Source organism: Amphibalanus amphitrite, unplaced genomic scaffold (assembly GCF_019059575.1).
Source record: "Amphibalanus amphitrite isolate SeventyFive unplaced genomic scaffold, NRLGWU_Aamphi_draft 000070F_arrow, whole genome shotgun sequence".
Lineage (NCBI taxonomy): Eukaryota > Metazoa > Arthropoda > Thecostraca > Balanomorpha > Balanidae > Amphibalanus > Amphibalanus amphitrite.
Genome location: NW_024881566.1, coordinates 191,331 through 213,229, shown reverse-complemented (window position 1 = coordinate 213,229; position 21,899 = coordinate 191,331). Strand labels below are relative to the sequence as shown.

Below are 21,899 nucleotides of genomic sequence, written 5' to 3'. Positions count from 1 at the left end.
GGAGGGGCATAGGACAGGGGAGGGGTGGGTAGGGTGGGGAACGAGGAACGACCACGCCGCGCAGCACTCGTGAGGGACGGGGGCCGATCGGATAAGGGCCAGGGAGGGGCTGTGGTGAAAGCTTGATGCTTTGAAGGGAAGATGCTGTGATGCGTAATGGTAAATTGAGGGTGAGAATGTGGAGAGGCTGAATATAAAGTCGTGGTGGTTATGCTGGGTCAGGTGGATGTGAAGCTAGTTCCTTGGGTTGTTTGCTCACAGTGACCCCAGCTGCATTTGGTTGCGGTGACAAAAGACTGGTTGTATTTGTACCTGATTCTCTGATAATGTGGTAATCGCCTCTTCGTGAATTTAAGTCATTTTGGTTGACCCTGCAGTGTAAAATCATTGATTGATGTTTTTGGTTTTGATTGTTATCCGTCTGTCTGACCCCGCAGTGTGATTGACGCCGGTCACGACGTGATGGGCTCGTCCATTATGTTGATTGAGGAGGTGAAGATCATTGTCACCAACCCGCGCTCGGCAGACAGCCAGCGCAAACTCCAGAACGTCGCCAAGGTTAGTTAGCTTTTATGATATTCGGGCAAAAGCCTGTGGACTGCTAGATATTGCAGCTGCTGTGTTGGGCTCAATATCTGAAGCAGAGCTGTTGTAAGTGAGGTGTAATGAGAAAATGATCGACTAGAGAAGCGAAATGTCGCCGAACCCTAAGCTATACTTATGGGATTTTACTTCTGTGGGATCAGTAGGATCAATAAAGAATCAAAGTGTTCGAAATTACTCACAACTTGGAAAATGTAGCAGCATGGTTAGTGGTTACCGCAGGAAGCCACTGTTCTGTGTGAATAACGGAGTATGGATCTGGCCTAACCGCCGCTCTGACACTTTGCCTTGCCTCCTGTGCACAGGGTGTGAGCCAGGCACTCAACAACACGGTGAACTGTCTGCCTGGCCAGCGGGACGTGGACATTGTGCTCCAGGAGATCACCGAGACCACCACCCGGCTGGAGAGACACCAGTTCCCGCCCGCCAGCAAACCCTACGGGTTAGTTAGAGGGGACGGACGGGACAGCAAACAACATGGGCCAGTGGGAGGGACTGGGCACTGGGCAGCAAACCATACGGCTCAGTCGGTCGGAGGGGACGGGACATGGCTACTTATTGGCTAGTCACAGGGAAGTGACGGGGCAACAAATTATGCGGGTCAGCCGAAGTGGCGGCCAGGAAACCCAACGGGTTCGTGAACGGTGGGTAGAGGTGGTTACTGGTTGGGATGGCGGGTGGTCCTTCTCCTGCGGGAGAGGAGGGAGAAGGACTGTGAGTGGTCGGTGGTCAGAGATCACAGAGATCGTAGCTTTCTGTGAGCGGCATCATGATGATCGATTGTTGCTCATATTGTCAACCTGAGATGCTTGAAAAATGATGACGTAGTTGTATGATGTATGCTGGCTTAGAATTCGGGGCTTAGGCAAATTTTATTTTAAATGTTTGGCTACTAATTTTCACTTCAATTCCTTCGCTCTCTCTTCAGTGAGCTGCAGGCCGACCTGAGCCGCGCCGCCTCCCAGCTCAACGACGTCACCTCTGACGTGGTGCACGGCGCCAAGACGTCTCCGGCACAGCTGGCCGACAGCACCAAACGCTTCGGCGGGGCGTACGGCGACGTGCTCGACGCCGGCATGGGCATGGCCGGCCAGGCCCAGGTAAGAAAGAGGGACCGACCTTAGTGAGGAGTGGACACTGGACAGAGGTCAGGGGTACCTAGGTAAGGGAAGTCTGCGTAAGGTGAGGGATAGTGGTGAGAGGGACCCAAATGAGGGTGAGGGATTATTTTTGTAAGGATGGACCCACGAAAGTGGGATTCTGATGAGGGATATGGGGACAGGGGAGATCCTGATTAGTGTATTTGGCTAAACTCAGGACGTGGCTGGCTAAATGGGAGCTGGAAGGACAGGAAGGATCGCGACTGCCAACAATCGTGTGCCGAGATGTGCAGAGAATAATACTGTCACTCTCAACCGTGCTGTGCTGGGTAACGGCCTGTCATTTGTACGTGACGCTGGCAGTGGCACCGCCACGAATAAAGCCTTAACCCGCCGCCTGTATCGCTCTGCGTCGCGGCGACAGTGAACTGACCCCGCCGTCTGTATCTGTCCACGTTACGGCTGCAGTGGTACCTCAGTTATCTGACCCCGCCGCCTGTGTGCTCCAACAGGATGAGCACAACCGTCAGGAGATCGTCGAGTCGCTCAAGTCGGTCTCGGCCGTCTCCTCCCGACTGCTGAACGCCGCCAAAACTGTCTCGGCCGACCCGAGCGCGCCCAACGCCAAAAACAACCTGACCGCGGCCGCCAGACAGGTGTGTCTACGTCTCTGTCTATTGTTGTCTCCGTTTCCGTCTCCGTCTCCGTTTCTCGCTCAGTCTCCGTGTCTGTCGCTATCTCTTTCCGTTCCTGTCTCCCTTTCTCTGTCTGTCTCCGTCTTCTGTACCTGTCCCCGTTTTGTCTCCGTTACTAGATTGTGGTCTCTATCCCTGTCCCTATCTCTGTTCTACATCGCATGATCAGTTGATACAAACACGTGCCTGCCAGCGGCGTCAGTGTCCTTGAATGACTCATGCTGGTGTTGAAGAATAATTTTGAAAATCAGCTATGGTAGGCGCCATTACTGTATGTGTTATGAATGCATTTACCGCCGATCCACCCCACCCATCATTAGGTATTTTACCACCCAGACTGACCTCTCCGTGTCTGTGAACAGGTGACGGACTCCATCAACAGTCTGGTGAACGTGTGCACGTCGGCGGCGCCTGGCCAGCGCGAGTGTGACAACGCTATCCGCCAGATCCAGAGCCTGCAGCCGCTGCTGGCCAATCCGACCGAGCCCATCAGCGATTGCTCCTACTTTGAGTGCCTCGAGACCGTCATGGACAAGTCCCGCAGTCTGGGTGAGTGACGATTTCAAGCATTCTCGTCTGGGCGACAAGTGGACCGAAAGTGTTGATAACTTCCTAGTCTTTTCCTCAGCCGCCGCTGTACTTCTGTTGACTAGCACTTTACTCTAGCTCAATATTCCCACTCTCCGTCTTCAATATTCCGATTCGCCGTCTCCGAGCTACTTTTATCGTTTCTTTCTCGTTTCCCGTTTTCTCTGCATCAGCCCATGTACGGCCCGCTCTCGCTGCAACGACCCATGCGCCCATCCCTGACTGCTTTGCCCCGCTCCGGCAGGTGACGGTATGACGGGTATCGCCAACCACACGCGTCAGCCGGACCCGGAGCGGTTCGGCCAGTCGGTCGGCTCTGTGTCCGAGTCCATCTGCGGCCTGATTGAGTCGGCCGCCCAGGCCAGCTACCTGATCGGCGTCTCCGATCCGACCTCGGTGGCCGGCCGGCCCGGCCTGGTCGACCAGAGCCAGTTCGGCCGCGCCCGAGAGGCCATCCAGCAGGCGTGCGTGGCGCTGACAGACCGCGCCAGCTCTCAGCAGCAGGTGCTCTCGGCGGCCACCCAGATCGCCAAGCACACGTCTGCGCTGTGCACCAGCTGCCGCGTGGCCAGCGGCAAGTCCACCAACCCGGTGGCCAAGCGGCACTTTGTGCAGGCGGCCAAGGACGTGGCCAACGCCACGGCTGCGCTCGTCAAGGAGATCAAGGAGCTCGATAAGGACTACAGCGACGCCAACCGTGCGCGCTGCGCCCAGGCCACCCGGCCGCTGATCGAGGCAGTGGACAACCTCTGCAGCTTCGCCAACTCGCCAGAGTTTGCGTCCGTGCCGGCCAAAATCTCTGCCAAGGCGCAGCAGGCGCAACAACCGATCGGCGACTCGGGCCGGCGCATTATCGACGGCTCGTGCGCTCTCATCACGGCCGCCAAGTCGCTGGCGGTCAACAGCCGCGACCCGGGACGCTGGCAGGCGCTGGCCTCGCACAGCAAGGACGTCTCAGACTCGATCAAGGCACTGGTGTCGTCGATCCGTGATAAGGCGCCAGGACAGAAGGAGTGCGAGGATAGCATCGAGAAGCTGTCGGCATCTATCCGCGAGCTGGACCAGGCCAGCATGGCGGTGGCCAGTCAGAGCCTGGCACCCCGGCGCGACAACACCCTGCAGGGCTTCAGCGACCGCGCCGAGAACGCCACCAGTCAGGTAAGACCGCTTCGCGAGTGGGCAGTCAGGCCATGGCTGTTGACTTAGGGACTGGTTATACTGAAGCTGAGAGAAAGTGTTTCCAAGAATAGTGAGGAAACCCCGTTGCTCGCCTACACTGTATTCCGCTTAGAACTATAGAATCACTTCAGTCATCCTTTGATTTTTTTTTTTTGGTCCACTTGTAAGCACAATGCGTGCAAGTCATTATCAGTCACTCAGCTCTCTCCTCTATGTGATTCTGCTCTCCCGGTTCGCTCCCCGCCGACTGACCGTGATCCCCTCCCTTGTCCTACAGATTCTGCAGACGGTGGACAAAGTGCGTGCCGCTGCCCGCGGCGAGGCTGAGCGGCTGGGACACGGCGTCACCGCGCTCAGCTCGTTCTTCGAGCCGCTGTGCGCCTCCGTGGTGGGCACCTGCTCGCACATGATCAACACCAAGCAGCAGATGATGCTGATCGAGCAGAGCAAGACGCTGACTGAGTCGGCGCTGCAGCTGCTCTACGCCGCCAAGGAGGGTGGCGGCAACCCCAAGGCGTCGCACATCCACTCGGATATCGACGAGTCGGCGGACACGATGAAGGAGGCGGCCCAGGAGCTGCTGGCCAGTCTCGAGCACCAGGCGGCCAACGCCGGCTTTGTCGACGGCGTGATCGACACCATCAACAAGTCGATGGTGCAGCAGGACTTCACAGACAGCAGGTCCGTGTCTCTGGGTGTGTGTGCACTGGGAAGGTCATGGCGACCGACCCTACGCCTACCGCGGATAATGCTGTTTGGGGCGTGGTGCTAGTGCCTTCCTTGTAACGAGCTAACATATTTTAGCTTAAGTTTGCTATCAGCTTTATGAACAACTGGGGATCTTTAACACATTGACGTGTGAATCGGGATCCTCAGTGTTAATTTTCATTACTTCTTTATAAGATTATTTTTCTTCTGATCCTCATCATTTTTAATGAAGTGATTGTTTGATGTTCATCATAGCAGTTCAGCATGTTGCAGATAACCATGACCTGTATTATACTAACCTCCGCTATCGCTTGCTACCTCTGCAGGGCGTACGGCGACCTGAGTTTCGTCGACTACCAGACGCGTATGGTGCAGAGTGTGAAGGAGATCAGCCGCACATCTCAGGAGATGTCTCAGAAGTCGGCGGCCGACCCGGCGCAGCTGGGACAGCTGGCGGCTAACCTGAGCCACGGCTACAGCCAGCTGGCCTCCGACAGCCGCGGCGCCGTCATGGTGGCCAACAACACCGAAATCAGGTCGGTCGACGGGCCGGGATAGGCGCTCCGAGAGGGTTTAGTGAAGTTTGGAGAAAAAACCCACTAAGGGTAAGCTATCAACACAGCCATCGGCTAACAGCTCTCAACCCAGCTAAGAATCTTTCAGTTAGGTATAATTCCAACTATGTGCCCGGGATGTTCGCAGGTAACTCAAGTGTGCTTCAGTAAGTCTCGACGTATCTCGCTGCTGCAGAGTCTCTGAGGCTGAACTACCAGTCGTACTCCCATCTCCCCTTCGTCCGTTTGTACTTTTCCCACTGTCCCTCTCTCTTGTCCCTGCCCACTTCACCCCCCCCCCCCCATCTGACCTAACTCCCGCTACCTCTCTCTCGGCAGCAACCGCCTGCACTCGTCAGTCCAGGACCTGGGCCAGTCGTGTGTGGGCCTGGTGAAGGCCGGAGGCAGCTGCCAGGCGGCGCCGGCCGACCCGACCGCTCAGAGGGAGGTGCTGGAGGCCAACAAAGTCGTCCAGGATAAGGTAAGGGGCATTCCACGTCAAATCAAACACCGAAATCCGTCATCCCCTTCCATTTTTCTGAAAATGTGTAGGCAGACTGGGCATGGTTCAAAACTGAGTTACGTGTAATATTTTCGAAATTTGATAACGTATCGCCGAGATATAGGTCATCGAATATAGCCAAAAATGCAACACATCATTTTTTTAAATGCTTATAACTCTGGTTCCTTTTCTGGTATCAAAATGATATTAACAGGGTCTTGTAGGCAATTGATAAGGCTTTGATTTTTAATTATAAAATTAAATTGAAGTGACCTTGAAATGCATTTCACCTTGAATTAAAACAGAAAAATTTAAATAGCAAAAAACACGCCACCTTCGATTTGAGTAATATTTACATATTATGTCCGTCACAATGTTCCTAACCATCTGTGAAAAAATTGGAGTGGGCCATTCATAACTTTCGCAGCAAACGCCGTTTTCATGCATCAACATCACGCAACCGCGCGTGACCTTGAAAGACAGAGTCAAGACATGCTTGCTTGTGTACACTTTCTGAAATGAATGATTGCTGATTAGTGATATCCCAAACTCTGCGAGAATGGAAATGCATAGTCATCGTAGTCAAGCATTCACGTTCCATTGTAAAAGTGTCTCAGGCAAACGGTATTTTGCGGTGAATTTTGAGCCGTGTGGAAATGCATCATGAAATAAATTCAACGAAAACAATATCACGCAACGATATCTTCACGTCTTTTGATCTTCACTATACGAAAGAACATACATTTTTGAGTATGTATGGGGAATTTCTAGTTAATCCGATAATAAATATGGCAGTTAGAGTCCTGCTAAGAGTAACATGTCGCCGGCTGAGGCGGGATCGGCCGACGTGGGAAACGCAGCAGTCACAATTTTTTGTTTAAACGTTCATATTTCAATTGTTTACCAACCTATTTTCAGAATTCTTTCACCATAAGATTGCCTGTACATTTCTTAGTCTTCTCACAAAATTTGACGCGAATCGAACGTAATCAGCGGTAAGGAGCGCGATGTAAAGACGGAACCGTTCCGTTCCGTCCCGGCACAGTCTACAATTCAGGCGGCGCGTAGCGGTCGGCGCCGGCTGCCGAGTCGCCGCGGCGACAGTATGTTCACTTTACACCGCTATTACTAGAACAGTTGTGAACCGATTTTCTTATTCCTTGCACGATGAGATGTGCAATTCAATTCTGGACAGGTAGCCATAAGTAATTTCGCATCAATATTATGAGATATTGGCGAAAAACAGGAGGGGTGGGGCGAAATTCACTCTTCCCCCTCCACTGCGCGTGCTAACATACGTTTGCATATGTGCCATTTTCTTCAAAACTTATGAATGGCCCACTCTAATTTTTTCACAGGTTGTTAAGAATATGGTAGGCAATAAAATATATGAAAATGAGCCAAATCGAAGGTGGCGTGTTTTTTGCTATTTCAATTTTTGTGCTTAAGAACAGAGTTAAGCAAATTTCAAGGTCATATATTTAAGTCGATGCAATTCTAAACAAATGCTTAAGAAATTACCTAAACAGTAAGGTTTATTTCATTCAAATCAAACAAGTACAACCAAAGTTATGGTCGTTCAAAAATATAAAGATGCAACATTTTGTAAAAATTTGATGCCCTATATTTAGAAGACCTGTGGTCAGAATGTGCAAAAAAACATCAATGTAACGTCCGGGGCGACACAGGAACTCGCTCACAAATTTATAATGAAATCGCTGATGGTAAGGTGCAAAACAGCCGATTTTTGTTCGATTTGACGTGGAATGCCCCGTAAGCACTAAGCACCGAGCAAGGACAATTAACATCAGAGGAGACTGTGAGGAAAACGCGCTTACGACAAAGTTGGTGGTGATAGGCTTCCTTACACGGCTTACATGGTTACACGGTCATAGATAATGAAGGTATTGTGTAAGCCTCAAAGCTGCATATCGTGATGCGCTGCTTAACTCCTTTCTTTATCACATTTGGAATATGTTTAGTTAGATAGTCGACTGAATTATACAACATACATGCAGAGAGAGAATTGGCCGTATTGTGTGGGAAGCTATGCCGTGGCTTTGTTCTGACAATGTGCTGCTCTTCTTTCGCCAGGTGGCCCAGGTGCTGTCAGCTCTCCAGGCGGGCTCGCGCGGAACACAGGCGTGCATTAACGCCGCCTCCACCGTGTCGGGTATCATCGGCGACCTGGACACTACCATCATGGTGAGGCGCGGGCAGAGGAACGGAGGATGGTGTTAAGTGGGTTTGGGTGAGGTAACTGGGCTGGATGGTCGGATGGTCTGACTAGAGAATAGCTCTTTGACCACATAGAGATGAGTGCGCCGTAAATACATACATACATGCATGCATACCGGCGTATGATTGGGAAATGCATGTCTGGTCAGGGAATACCGTATGTATAAACAGTTAAATTGTGTTCTATGCTGTAATAGACTGTTAAAAAGGTGGCGAAGAACAAGTCACAGCCATACACAGGTTAACCCGCGCCCGGCTGGGGGTCCTGGATTTCCACGCCCTGCTGGGGGGGGGGGGGTGTTTGAACACCCCCCCTTCTAACTCGGCTCCTGGGCCACGTAGCGACACGCGGAAGGCGGCGTTCGAAAGAGCGTCAAAAATAATGAGGAAATCACTTCGGTCAATTTTTTGGTCAGGTCAAAGGTCAGGTCACCAGAGGTCATTGAAGGCAAAATTTCGCCGATTTTCAGGTCAAATGTCGACAATTTCCAAGACGCCAACGCATAACTCAGGAACCAATAGAGCTACAGCGCCGCGGAAAAGCGCATTCGATAGCCCTATTAACGCCCTTTCTGAGTAATTCTCTCAGATTTGACCTAACGTCAACGGTTTTGCCTGCAGGGGGCAAAAACTGCAAAAATAGACGATTTTTCGGAAACAGTTTTTCTGCAATAACTTTTGACCCAAGCCTTGTACGAGCTTACTTTTACCGGCATCGTGTTCCTCTCGTCAAGACGCATCGAATGAACTATAACTTGACCTTGAAAGGTCAACTTGAAAATTTGACCTCAGGTCAAGGTCATGACCTGACCGGAAAGGGCCATGTTGCATATCAGTCGATCCGTATCGTCGAGCTGAACAGAACACATCTAAGGCGTTTTCATCGCTCTAGCATGCCTCTATCAAAAGTTATTTGCGAAAAACTGTTGGATACCATTCGTGACCTAAGATGACCTCAGGGCATAAACAGGGGTCACGGACACCATTTTCATGTTCAGTGTGTCTAAACCACTTGTAATTCAGTGTTTGGGAGTGTTTATAATGTCTTTCGTCCAAAGGAGGCGCATTTCAATTTTCTCCCATTGACTTATAATGGGGAGGTCGCAAAATTGACCTGACCTTAGGTCATCGATATCAAAATTCTGAGATATACATTTTGTACATGCTATTACTCTTAGCAATCGCTGAAAGTTTCAAAGCGATCGGTCACTCGGTGTAGCTATGACAGACATTGAAACTTTTTATGAGGTGAGGTCACTTCAAGTGACCTGGTGACCTGACCTTGAATGACCTTGGTCTGAAATTTTCACAACATGTGTAGAATTGATGTATGATAAGGTGTACCAAAAACGGCGGCGCTCCGCGCCGCCGTTTTTGAGATATTTGCGAAAAACCGCAAGGGGGGGTGTTCAAACACCCCCCCCCCAGCAGGGCGCGGGTTAATGAGGAGTAACTAGCAGCTATACCGACACTATCGCTTTGTGCACTGACCGCCCGTCCGTCCCGCAGTTCGCCACTGCCGGCACCCTACCTGCCGAGAACGAGGAGGACACCTTCTCCGACCACCGCGAGACCATCCTGAAGACGGCCAAGGCGCTGGTCGAGGACACCAAGACGCTGGTGGCCGGCGCGGCCAGCACCCAGGAGCAGCTGGCCTCGGCCGCGCAGAACGCGGTGGCCACAATCCTGCAGCTGGCGGACGTCGTTAAACTGGGCGCCGCCAGCCTGGGCACCGACAACACAGACGCGCAGGTGAGAGAGCGAGGGGATGATCGGTGATGAATGCTTATCGTTCTGACTGAGGGTTAGCTGACGGACGGGATGGATGATCAACTTTACGGCCATTGATTTTTTTTTTCAAATGCTCGAGAAGAAAAGAAACCATCAGCTGTGTCACACGTTATAAGCATTGAGTGAATTTAGTCGGCAGATGTAGACTTTGCGGATGACATGGCGCTCGACCTGTCAGCCCCTGCGGGAGTCCGCTGACCCCTGGCCAGTGCCCCCCCCCCTCCCGCGGCTGACCCATGTCATCCGCTCCCGTCGACAGGTGATGCTAATGAACGCCGTCCGTGACGTGGCCTCGGCCCTCGGCGACCTGATCCACGCCACAAAGTCGGCCGCCGGCAAACCGTCCACCGACCCGGCCATGCTCAACCTCAAGGAGTCGGCCAAGGTGGGTCTGCGGGCGGGACGGGGTGGGCGGCACCCTTCTCGACTAGGTCCGCGGGCCGCAGTCCAATTAATTTCTGGGAGGCAGGAGTTGCTGAAGCCAGCAGGATGGACTTTACGGCGGTGCCTGGTGTTTTTCAGTGATAGGGCTCACCATCGCCATCAGACGGAAATGCTAGGTGGCGGGTGACACGGAAAGAATGTTTGATGGATTGTTATCCTTATTTGCTTCTGAAAAAATCGTAATATTTTAGATATTTTGACGCATATGATGTGTGTCATTACTTGCATTCCATTTTATTTGTTTATCACAATATCGAAACACTTTCCCAAAACGCTGCCTCTAGTAAAAATTCACGTAATTAAATGAAGACATTTTTATTTGAGAGGATCCAGCTCTTTAAAATGGCGGAAAGTATGCTTAATTCATGACTCGCTTTTTTTGCGGGTAAGGCGCTACCAAACTTTGCGAGCCATTTTATCAAAACTTGAAAGTAGTAGTGGGGCACGTAACCAATTTAACATGTTAACATATCATTTGAATTTGTTCGGACTGTGTTGATTAATTATTTTACTCATATCGACGCGGCATGTGTTGAAGCGCGATGTTTTCGAGATGTTGATTGTCATTTGTGACATTAATATTTCCGCCATGAATAACGTTGCTCGTTTGGAAGGCGTAGCTCCGTTAACTGTGTGTATGCCGTTCGATTCCCGGTCCTCTGATGCTATTCCCAAATCCCGTGTCGGCCGCTCTCCCCGTAGTGTCCGTACTGTAGAGACCGCTCATCGCCGACCTTCGTCTCTTCATCTCCCTCTTTTTCTCCTTCTCCTTCTCCCTCTCTTCCTCCCCCTCTCTCCCCCGCCGTTCTGTCGCTCTGTCCGGGGCCGGTGGACTGACGGCCGCTCTCCATCTCTCCTTCTCCTTCCGTCCTTCCTCTCCCTCCCTCTCCCCTGCCGCTCTGTCGCTCTGTCCGGGGCCGGTGGACTGACGGCCGCCCGCTCCCTCCCTCTCCCTCTCCCTCTCCATCTCCCTCTCTCCCTCCCTCTCCCCGCCGCTCTGTCGCTCTGTCCGGGGCCGGTGGACTGACGGCCGCCCGCCCCGGCCCTCTCCCTCCCCCTCCCTCTCTCCCTCTCCCTGCCGCTCTGTCGCTCTGTCCGGGGCCGGTCGACTGACGGCCGCCCGCCCGGCCCGGCCCTCCGTCTGTCTCTCTCGTCCACCGCAGGCCGGCTATGCCTCTGAGTCGGACTACGTGACCGACTGGGCCGTCTCAGATCAGGAGGAGGAGCTCATCCGATTGCTCAGTGTCGAGAACCTCAATCAGCCGCAGCCAGATATTGACAGCGCCAAAATTATCCGCACCTTCTGAGCGGGCCGCCGCCCCGCGCGCGCGAGCAGTCGCTGGGTCCCTCTCACGCTAGTCTATGCGAATCTCACGTCGGGGGTATCGTCTTCGAGTAACGGATGCTAACTTGGAATACTAGCCGTCAGATAAACGGGAAAAGTGTCCAACTGCCGACCGTAAAGTGGTAGCTTGCTGAGTTCAGAGGGGACTAGTCGCCAGGGGTGATGCTGCAGAGTTGGTTTGTCGTTCCGCGCCGGCGGCGCCGCGGTCTCGATGCAGGAGGCGGCTGTGGTCCGCCGTGCCCACCGTTAGATGCGCCAAGTTCGTCGCTTCGAGCTTTAATACACGAATTTTGATAGAGTTCCTGTGTGCTCGGAGGACGCGGAACTTTGTCGGAATCAGAGTGACTGCTAGGTTAGGTTTGAGTCTGAATGACTGTCTGTCGGGTGTTATCCGTAAGGGGCTGTCAGGCTAGGGCTCTTGAGTCCGATCTGAATCGAATCAGACTGCGCAGAGCAGTCGGAGTCAGAGCCAGCGGGGCTGTCAGATCGGACGAGGCCATCAGAGAAGTATCAGGTCAGGTCCCGGAGGCCGGCAGAGATGTCAGGTCAGGTCCCGGAGTCCGACAGAGAGGTCAGGTCAGATCCCGGAGGCGGCGGCGGCGGCTCCCCGGCGCTGGTGGCGGTGCGCGGCTCCCTCTCAGGTAGGACGGCCCCGCAGGGCGCTGGCTGACCCTCTATCTCTATCTGAGACTAACAGGCCGCCGCCGGCCCAGCCTAGACTAGCGCGGTGACCCGCCGAGCTGCCCGCCTGCTCAGCTAACCCGTGTGCCGGCCCGCTCCGCCCGTCTGTCCCCGCCTTTTCCCGCCGCACATCCGCCTTTTCCGGCCTCTCCGTGTGCCTAGCTAGCTTCGCCGACCCACCCACCAGCCATGCGCGCATAGAGCATGACCCTGGTGTCCTTATGTGTTTGTGTGTGCGTGCGCGTGTGTGTGCCGTGTGTCGGTGATGTCCCGTTAGTGCGATGTACCCTGTCGTGTGCGGTGTGTTACCGGCTGCGCCCAACTGGCCGGTCCTGTGTTGTTTGAGCTCCAATCTCTCAACCGGCCTGGGAAAGTACCGGATGTCCAGATAGCCTGACTGAGCAGGTACTGGCTGCCTGTCTGACCACGACTTGCCGACTCTCCTGTTCCATTGCGCTCCTGTCTTGCCCTCTCCTGTTTTGCCCTCTCGGGTGTCCTGTCTCCCTGTCTAGAAGTGGGCGGTCACGCTACTATCTTGTTTTGTGTCCTATCAACATAACCCCCTTTTCAGATCTATCAATAACATCTACTCTTGGAGCTCACTGCCCTCAATCCTTCTAAGCACATGTCTCTCTCTGAGTCTGGATTTATCTTCACGCCAGCCACTGACATGCCCTTTAGCCTCCCTCCCTTTTACTATCTCCTGATGGCTGGCCGCCTCCATCCACCGTTAGTAGTCGCTCCTGCCTCCACTTCACTGCCTGCTGGCCGCGCATTCCCTCTCCCCTACCGGCTTCTGAAGATTCGTTCCTCTACCCTTCTACCGACTCCTGGCTGCTCCCTGCCGCTCCCTTCCCGTCTCCGGTCCTGTCGAACCTCGTCGGCGTCTAACATACCTGCCCTCCACCCGCCTACAGGTGATGGTCACCAACGTCACCTCGCTGCTGAAGACGGTGAAGGTGGTCGAGGACGAGCACAACCGCGGCACGCGCGCCCTCGAGGCCACCGTGGAGGCACTGGCGCAGGAGCTCAAGGCGTTCGACTCGGCCGACCCGCCCAAGGGCAAGGTACTGGAATTGGGTGAGGGGTTTTCACGAGGGGTGAAAAAATAGGCTACTCCCTCTGTAGTATGAGTTTCGTCGCTACCAATCTGATAAAGTGTCAACTAATGTCTTGTAATCGCTAATTATTTGGACATTTCTTGCCCATGGTCCATATTTTTGACCGTTTGTGACTGACCCCACTGATCTTTGACTGATCTCTGACATGTAACCTTACCACTAACCCGTACACCACCGCCGTGCGCCCTCAGGTGACCCCGGAGGAGCTGATCCGTGCCACCAAGCCGGTGACGCAGGCCACGGCGCGCGCCGTGGCCGCCGGTAACAGCTGCCGCCAGGATGACGTCATTGCGGCGGCCAACGCTGGCCGGAAGGCCATCGCTGACATGCTGACCGCCTGCAAGGTACCTGGAAACTACCTTGTATTTATGCTCCACAGTGTCAAACGCTGCTTCCGCAGTCACCGGAACTAGTTTGTGTGTGTAGCAGGTGTAAGTTGCGGTCATATTGCTGCGATCGGGATTTTTGCACGCCAAGTTTAAGCGTTTCCTGATCCTCTGTTAACGCTGTCATTTCCTGTTGTGCGGCGCAGGGCGCGGCGTACAGTGCTGAGTCTGCCGAGCTGAAGACGCGTACGCTGGAGGCGGGTCACAGTATCGCTGCCGAATACCGCCGTCTGCTACAGTGGGTGCTGACCATCCTCAACAAGCCGACCGTGGAGTCGAAGCAGCAGCTGCCGGCTGTCAGTCGCCAGATCGCCCAGTGTGTCACGGAGCTGGTGGCAGCCGCCGAGCAGCTCAAAGGTGGGTCTCACGGGACGGGACGGGGGAGGTGGGGCACTCCGCGGCAGCAGCCGAAGGGACGGCGGACGGCGGGCGCCAGACAGCCGTGAGTCCATGCCAGTGTGACGGTGATTAATCCGGTGCAGGCGTGCGGGCCGTACCGTGGCTCCTGCGTCTGTCCCCCGCTCGACCCCCGCTTTAGACACCGCCCGGCTGCGTGCTTCGTCCCACACACACACAGCTCTAGGGGCTATCTCAGACTGTAGCGCTAAGCAACACCTAGCACTAGACTCGCATAGAGCACTGCACCGTCACCGGCCGGCAGCATTGTCTTCTTGCACCAACCGCACCAGCACCAGTATCGCCTCCCGCACCAACACAGCACTGTCCGCCGCGCCCCGTAGGTAGTGGCTGGACGGCCGGCTAATGTGTGCCGTGTGCCCGTGTTTCACCCGCGTGCCGTCTCTGTGACTACGTGTGTTGGAGAGAGACTGAGGCGGGAGTGATGAACTCAGTCTTTGGACATTGCCGGATATTGCTGCGGCTCAGTCCGCTTGGTATTCCAGCAGCCTAAACTATAGGAAGTTGACGATCTTGTTATTCGATGACACTAAGATCCGAAAACTATACAGTGGTCACCAGCATTGTTGGTCGCTTCATATGATCTGAAATATTCCGAGCAAGGGTTTTCATCCATGCTATGTTTTTAATTATTTTAGCATTAAAAAAACAACAACATTATATCCTGACCAAAACAGAGTTCGTCACCGCGCCTCAGTCTCTGCTCCAGCCCTCCCTGTGTTTGTGTGTCTGTGTGCGGCCGGTCGCGGGCTCGTCTGCCCCTCCCCGGCCCTGTCTGACCGAGCTGTGTGCGCGCAGCTGAGAGCGGCGGTCACTACGGTCTCCATGGTAACGGTGAGTCTGTGTGTGCTCTCTCTGTGTGGCTCCGGATAACCTCCGACTAGACTAGCAGCAGACTAGCAGCAGACTAGCAGCAGACTAGCACCCACCTAGCTCAGTCGACAGAGTGGAGCTGATCTAATTCTTAGGCGGCGGCGCCGACTGCGGGGTAACTGCCTGCGTCTCTCACTGATCTCGCCTGGTTCGAGCGGGCCCGGCGTGGCTCGGCGTGGCTCCCAGACTCTGCCAGTCCTTTGCGGACGCCGATCTCCGCATGGGAATGTCCTTCTTCGCTGGCTGTCTCTCTCTTTCTCTCACCCTCCTCATCTGTCTGCGTGTGCTGTGACTAGCTGAGGGACGGCGGAGGCTCGCTAGAGTCGGACCGACCCGCTCGTGCCTGCACAGTAGTGACCCAGGACGTCTTAACGCTCCTTGTAGAGAACTGATACTGATGCTCGAGCTGATGCTGGGAAGACGAGTGCGTTCGCTGCGTGGAGCGTCTCATCTAGTCAGTGCTTTGGTTCGGCACTGGCCACTGACCCAGCTAATGATTACTTTTTAAGATGTGTGGATTCTTGCCGAGACTAACAGTAGCATGTAGTTGCAAAAAATATTGATGTTGTATGACTTACATAACGTGTCAGGATATTCAGCTCAGTTGGTGGCCTGGAGAGCGGTTTTGCTGAAGTTATGTTTTGACTAAAGTTTACGGCGGTAATGTAAGTTTGATGGTTTGGTCTCGTCGCAAAATGTCTCCCCGGCTCATCAATCATCTCTCCTCTGTCTGTCTCTTCCCACTACTCGCCCGTCGTCCGCCTGTCCCTCTTCAATTGCCCTTCACCTCACCCACCATTCTCAACGCCCACTCAACCCCTCACCAGACGCCCGTTGTCTCTCTTCACCCGCACTTCACCTCACTTCTCTCACCAGTTTCAGCACCCTATCTTGCCCTCCATTCCCAGCTGCATTTTAGCCTGAAATCCTTCCTCACAAGCCCCCAGTCTTCCCTCACCAGTCCGCCCACCCTCGCTGTCTTTGCTGACACTCTTCCCGCCGCCCGCCCGTCCAACAGGCAGTGACTGGGTAGATCCGGACGACCCGTGCGCCATCGCCGAGACAGAGCTGCTCGGCGCCGCCTCCTCCATCGACGCCGCTGCCAAGAAACTGGCCGCCCTCCGTCCCCGGCGGCAGGTCAAGGTAGGTAGCTGAATAGGAGAGCGTAGAAAACTTTTTATCGTTGTTAGATTTACAACCCAGTGAGAAAGCTGCTTTTGTGACGGGTAGTTAAACTATGCATGATGGTGTGCTGACGGAGAAGGGAGCGACAAGTCATCAGGGATTGCCGTGTCTTGAACCGCGTGCGATTTGAAGCACTCACGACAATGTATGCTCATTGCTGGCTGAGTAGCGATATGACGTCTTGTCTTTACCAGGTGCAATGCGTCTGTTTACGGCTCAGACAGTCAGTCGTCCAGAGCTGGCCCGGGAGACCTGCCCCCGGCGGTCAGATATGTTTGATATTCTTGGTTGTGTTTTCAATCAACCAGATATCAGACATATTATTACCGACGGGAGGCGCTGCCTCCGTCCCGGGCCGAGCCACCGGCGCCGTGTCACTGACCTGACTTCTGACCCAGCCGTGACCTGACCTCTGACCCGTGACCCCGTCTGTCGCCACAGGAGGCCGACCAGGATATGAACTTTGACGAGCTGATCCTGGAGTCATGCCAGTCGATCGCGGCGGCCACCTCTGCGCTGGTGAAGGCGGCCTCCTCCGCACAGCGCGAGCTGGTCGACCGGGGAGTGGTGAGTGCGGGGAGAGGGGGACGGAAGGGAGTGGAGAGTCCACGGAAGGGAGTGCGGAGAGTGTGGAGAGGGGGGCGGAGAGTGCGGGGAACAGGGAAGGAGAGGGTGGATATGCGGGTAGGGGAGTAGAAAGGAAGGAGAGATGGCAGTGGTAGGGGTCAGGAAATGCAGGCATCAGGGGCTGGTTTAGAATTTAGATGTCACGGAAGGAGAACTAAGATTACAATCACATATGTGCGCTGTGGACATATTTGTTCTGTGTCAGACCAGAGACTCTGCCGTCCGCTCTCGGCTCTCAACACGGCGTGTTCTGTCCGGGGACGGGGCGGGCTTTTGTATCGTGACTTTCTGTCGCTCTCTGGCGGTGTACTGTGCTGTCGCTCTGTTAGTCCTGCCGTAGGACAATCCTGCCCCGCCTGTGGCGTGCGCTGACGGACACACCCTCCTTCCATCACCGTATCGGGCGGCACCCGCCCGGCTGTCACCATTGTGTTTGGGCTCGTCACTGTCTCTCTCTCTACCGCCGATATGCCGGTCCCACACGGTGACCCGCGCTCAGCCAACAGTCTGTGACGGCTTCGGGGGGACGCGCCCTGTCGCTTCCATTCCGCATCTTCCTAACCAGCCATCCTAAGATAGGTGGCTTATCTTTTACTCAGGACCGGTCTCCCCCAAACCTGCCTCTGCTCCTGTGGGGTATTCCTTTGGGTAGCTCCCCGCGGTAGGCACTTCCCGTCTTTGTCTTTGACATATAGTTCAGCTACCCCAGCCTCCTCATTCAGATCTGACCTGTCTCTCACCTCTGAACTAATTCCGTCCGGCTCTGCAGGTGAGCCAGCGTGCGCACTACTCGAGCGAGGACGGCCAGTGGTCGGAGGGCCTCATCTCTGCGGCACGCACTGTCGCCGTTGCTACCCACAGTCTGTGCCAGGCGGCTAACTCGCTGGTGCAGGGACACTCCTCCGAGGAGATGCTCATCTCCGCCGCCAAACAGGTCAGTCACGGGCTGCGGTCGGCTCCCTCCTGAGAATGATTGGTGTGAAAAGTGGTAGACGTAATGCCAATGTGTTGCTGTATGTTTGTATTTTCCAGTTTCAACGAAGATTATCTTCAAACTTCAAGCTTACAACAAGGCATCCTCTTGCCACCTTTTCCACGTTGTAGCTCCTCTTACATCATACAAGATAATCAGATTACTCGACTTTTGTTGACTTTTGTTTATAATTCCCTGCGTTTAGTATTTTTCTACAGAGCCTGTTTCCTCACACTGACCCGCGTCAGTCTCAGTAACACATCCCTCTCGCCCTGTCCAGGTGGCGGGCTCGACTGCCCAGCTGCTGGTGGCCTGTAAGGTGAAGGCCGACCCCGACTCGGCCGCCACCCGCCGGCTCCAGGAGGCCGGCAACCGCGTCAAAAAGGCCACCGACAACCTGGTGCGCGCCGCACAGCAGGCCATCGAGCAGGACGAGGAGCGCAGCCTGATCCTCAACAAACGGCTCGTCGGCGGACTGGCCCAGGAGCTCGACGCTCAGAGCGACGTGAGTGCCGCCAGGGGGAGTGGTGGATGCTGGTGTGTGGTTTGTGGCACCCAGCACAGGCCGCGGGATTTTGTCATAGTGGCGTGGTTCGACTGTGTCTGTTGAGGCTTTTTTTTTGGCCGAAATTATAAAGCGCTGTCTTTTGCATTCTGTTTTGATATATTTTAATTGACTGACAAAAATTACCTCTATTTGTAGCGAAGTTCCAAGAAAGATTTACTTGCACGATGGAGATTCTGAGCACTGCCCGTCCGCCTGTCGCTTCCTTTGACACGCTGTGACGCTGTCTCGTCTGCTGACCCGCTGTCACGCTCCCCTGTGCCGTCCTCTGCCAGGTGCTGCGGAAGGAGCGAGAACTGGAGGACGCCCGGCTGAAACTGGCCGCCCTGCGCCGCGCCAAGTACGGCGAGGGAGGCGACAGCGAGGGCGAGGGATACCTCAGCGGCTACGACAGCTCCACCAGGTAAGATGAACGGCCGGTCCGCCGAGGTTCATACAATACAACAGTGCTGCCGTGCAAAGGCAAAAGTGATTACGTTAGGTCGAACTGTGAGGCTCGTATCTGACGTAATGACCTCTGACCTGACGTAATCGTTTTTGCATTTGCACGGCAGTTGGCGCCCATGACGCCTAATACTGAGAAGTGGTGAGGCTGGCGCTCAGATCTACAATCGTACTGGTTTTATGGACTCTGTAATAAAGCTTTTGCCATCCTACGTACACATCAATCAAGCATTGTATTGTAATGATTTGGTGTGCCGTCCATGACGTCTGTGCATCATCCGCTTCTCTCCTTTCTCTGCCCCACTGTCGTCCCTCTTTAACTCCTCTCCGTTCTACAGGTACGAGTCCTCTCGGCTGGAGACCTCGCGTCAGGACGCCAACGGGGCGCGGAACATCTACTACACGTCGTCAGCCCACTCGACGCCCCAGTCCACCCCGGGCAACACGCTCAAGAAGACCTCGTACAGCGTGACGCGCGAGTTTCCCGTGAACCAGGACCCGGCCTCGGCACTGGCCGGCGGCCTCTCCAAACTGACCATCGAACGGTCCACCGCCAGGTGAGCTGTCAGGGATTTTAGTGAAGGAGTGGGTTTTCCCACTTCTTCACTAGGCTAGGTGCCGTCATGGTCTGCTGTCTGATTCAGTCTGTGCACTGTCAGATGTACGAGCCAGTCTGTACCCTGTCTTTTGTCCGACTTAGTATTTGCTCAGTTGTAGATATATTGGACATGTATGATATAGTACAGAGCAAGTAGTCTACGAATATAATTTCTTTTTTAGTTGAATCGTAGACTACTTGCGCTCTGTACCATTTGCTCAGTTGTTCGAGTCAGCCTTTGCCCTTTCTATTGTCCGAGTCGGTCTGTGCCCCGTTTGTTGTCTGAGTCGTCTGTGCCCTGCGTGCTATCAACTGTCCGAATCATCAGTTATGTGCCCTGCCTGTTGTCCGCTGCCGCCTAATTCTGATATTCTCTCCCTGTTCAGCCCGCTGGCGGACCGCGGCGCCGGTTCTGAGGCCGAGATGGACAGCTCTATCACAGAAGGACCCAGCTTCTCCGAGTCACTCAAACACTTCAAGAGCTTCGCCGGCGGCCGGTCCGGCAGTCCCGCGAGCAACTTCAACAAGGTGAGGCCGCCGCCCGTCCGTCCACCAGGCTACCTATGCTGGCATTGTGAAGGAACATCCTAACGATGAAGTTGTCTGTTGTATGGTCTGTATTTAGCAATGCACATAGAAATGGGTGAAATAATTAACTGTGTTATGTACTTCAGCTTATGTATTGTATGCTACATCAGCACTACCAATAAAAGCAAGTACCCTATCTTTTCCCACCCGTCATTGAATACCCCTGACCTGCCCTGACCGTGTGCCGGCAGTCGTCGACCAGTCACTACAGTTCGTCGATGACGCGTACCACGGGCGGCGGCGCCGGCGGCGGCGGCGACCCGCTCACCTCGCTGGCCTCTGCCGAGCGGATGCTCAGTCAGAGCTCCCAGCGCGTTGAGAAGACGGTGACAATGACCAACACGAGCCGCTCGTACCGCAGCGGTCAGACCTAGGGGGCGGCGCCGCGCCGCGCCACTGCCCGCCGTACCGCCCCGCCCCCAGGAGGGGGCGGGCCGTCAGGTGCCGCCGCCGAGAGCTTGGGTCGGCTGCGAACGTTCGTGAGCCGCCGCCCGCCGCGCGCGCGTGCGCCTCTGTTGAGAGCTGTGTATTGAATGTGCGTGAGTGATCCTGCGTGCCTATATGACCACTATAACATGTGTCGCGCCGCGCTGCGCGCCGCCCGCTTGTGTGCGAGTCAGCGTTCAACATATCAACTAGCGACGGTCGGAGTGGGCCGCGGAGGGTGCCGGGCCGGCCGGGTCGGTGTGAGGGCCGTGGGCCGTCCGCCGCGCCGCCGGCCCCTCCGCGCGCCGTGTGAATCACCGACCGACTGACCGACTGACCAGACGCCGACTCCGACTCTGACATTAGCGTGTATATTCGCCTGCCCGCCAGCGCCCCATGGCGCCGCGCAATGATAACGCCTTATACACACACACGAGAGCGCCCGCGTAGATTATGTCTAGTATTATAAGCGTTTTATAACAATGGTCTATTTCCGGTTATTGACGGCGTAATTTGGTGTTGTACAAAACTAAGAGGAAATATACTTTTACCCCAGAGTCTGTGTGGGGCGCTGCAGGATTGTGTAGAAGTTCCTTCTCTGACCGACAGATGGCAGGAGCGGCTGCTCGGCGATTGGTCCACCAATTGGGTGACGTCACACCAATCGATGGCCGCAGGGGGAGGGGTGGGGGGAGGGAGGGCGTGTCACCGGGTCCATCCGGCGGACCGGACCGGCGCCGATAACGACTCTATCGATCCCCGGCCGGCGCCGGGCTCCTCCAAATAGGTCTCCCGGTGGCCGCCCCCCCGGGGAGCGGCCAGTGGGAGGCGCTATTTTCGGCGCCGTGTTGATACTCCGGTCACAGGGTAAACCTCTGTGGCGACGGGAGCACAGCGCCCTGATACACAATACCTGACTGGACTGTGGTGAACAACGGGAGGCTGCGGTTTATAGGTGTTGACCACGCCCTCTGCTCTCATTTGGAACGCATATGGAGTCAGCCAGGGCAAAATAATTAACCCGCGCCCAGATGGGGTCTGCCGAGCAACGCGGTCTGATGGGGGGGGGGGGGCATTTTGGCCCCCCCCCCCTCAGATCTCGAGAACCACGCAACATAGCGACAAGCGGTAAACGGTGTTGGATAGCCCCAACGGGGAACTACCTTGTGACCCAATTTCATTGACCTCGGTCAAACCGATGACGTCACAGGTCAGGTCAAAGGTCGAATTTTCACCGTTTACAGGCATTTCAAGAAATGCGTTGTAAA

At 54.9% G+C, this 21,899-nt stretch overlaps 1 protein-coding gene across 8 annotated transcripts in view; it reads left to right on the top strand.

The window, feature by feature from the left end:
• Positions 1–21,186, top strand: part of LOC122379056 (talin-2-like) — an 88,408-nt gene extending 67,222 nt beyond the window's left edge. For 6 of the 8 annotated variants that reach the window (XM_043360935.1, XM_043360934.1, XM_043360930.1 and 3 more), the window contains 24 exons: positions 438–558; positions 909–1,045; positions 1,532–1,703; positions 2,216–2,359; positions 2,761–2,947; positions 3,231–4,144; positions 4,443–4,846; positions 5,200–5,409; positions 5,767–5,908; positions 8,024–8,134; positions 9,677–9,919; positions 10,218–10,343; positions 13,346–13,495; positions 13,741–13,893; positions 14,082–14,292; positions 15,151–15,186; positions 16,244–16,368; positions 16,852–16,977; positions 17,807–17,971; positions 18,291–18,515; positions 18,851–18,978; positions 19,358–19,576; positions 20,004–20,145; positions 20,397–21,186. In XM_043360935.1, the coding sequence (XP_043216870.1) occupies positions 438–558; positions 909–1,045; positions 1,532–1,703; positions 2,216–2,359; positions 2,761–2,947; positions 3,231–4,144; positions 4,443–4,846; positions 5,200–5,409; positions 5,767–5,908; positions 8,024–8,134; positions 9,677–9,919; positions 10,218–10,343; positions 13,346–13,495; positions 13,741–13,893; positions 14,082–14,292; positions 15,151–15,186; positions 16,244–16,368; positions 16,852–16,977; positions 17,807–17,971; positions 18,291–18,515; positions 18,851–18,978; positions 19,358–19,576; positions 20,004–20,145; positions 20,397–20,579 (4,774 nt within the window). In that variant the 3' untranslated portion in view covers positions 20,580–21,186. The remainder of the gene's footprint in view (positions 1–437; positions 559–908; positions 1,046–1,531; positions 1,704–2,215; positions 2,360–2,760; positions 2,948–3,230; positions 4,145–4,442; positions 4,847–5,199; positions 5,410–5,766; positions 5,909–8,023; positions 8,135–9,676; positions 9,920–10,217; positions 10,344–13,345; positions 13,496–13,740; positions 13,894–14,081; positions 14,293–15,150; positions 15,187–16,243; positions 16,369–16,851; positions 16,978–17,806; positions 17,972–18,290; positions 18,516–18,850; positions 18,979–19,357; positions 19,577–20,003; positions 20,146–20,396) is intronic. The other 2 variants (XM_043360936.1, XM_043360933.1) reach the window with 1 other exon arrangement.
• Positions 21,187–21,899: the final 713 nt, after the last annotated feature.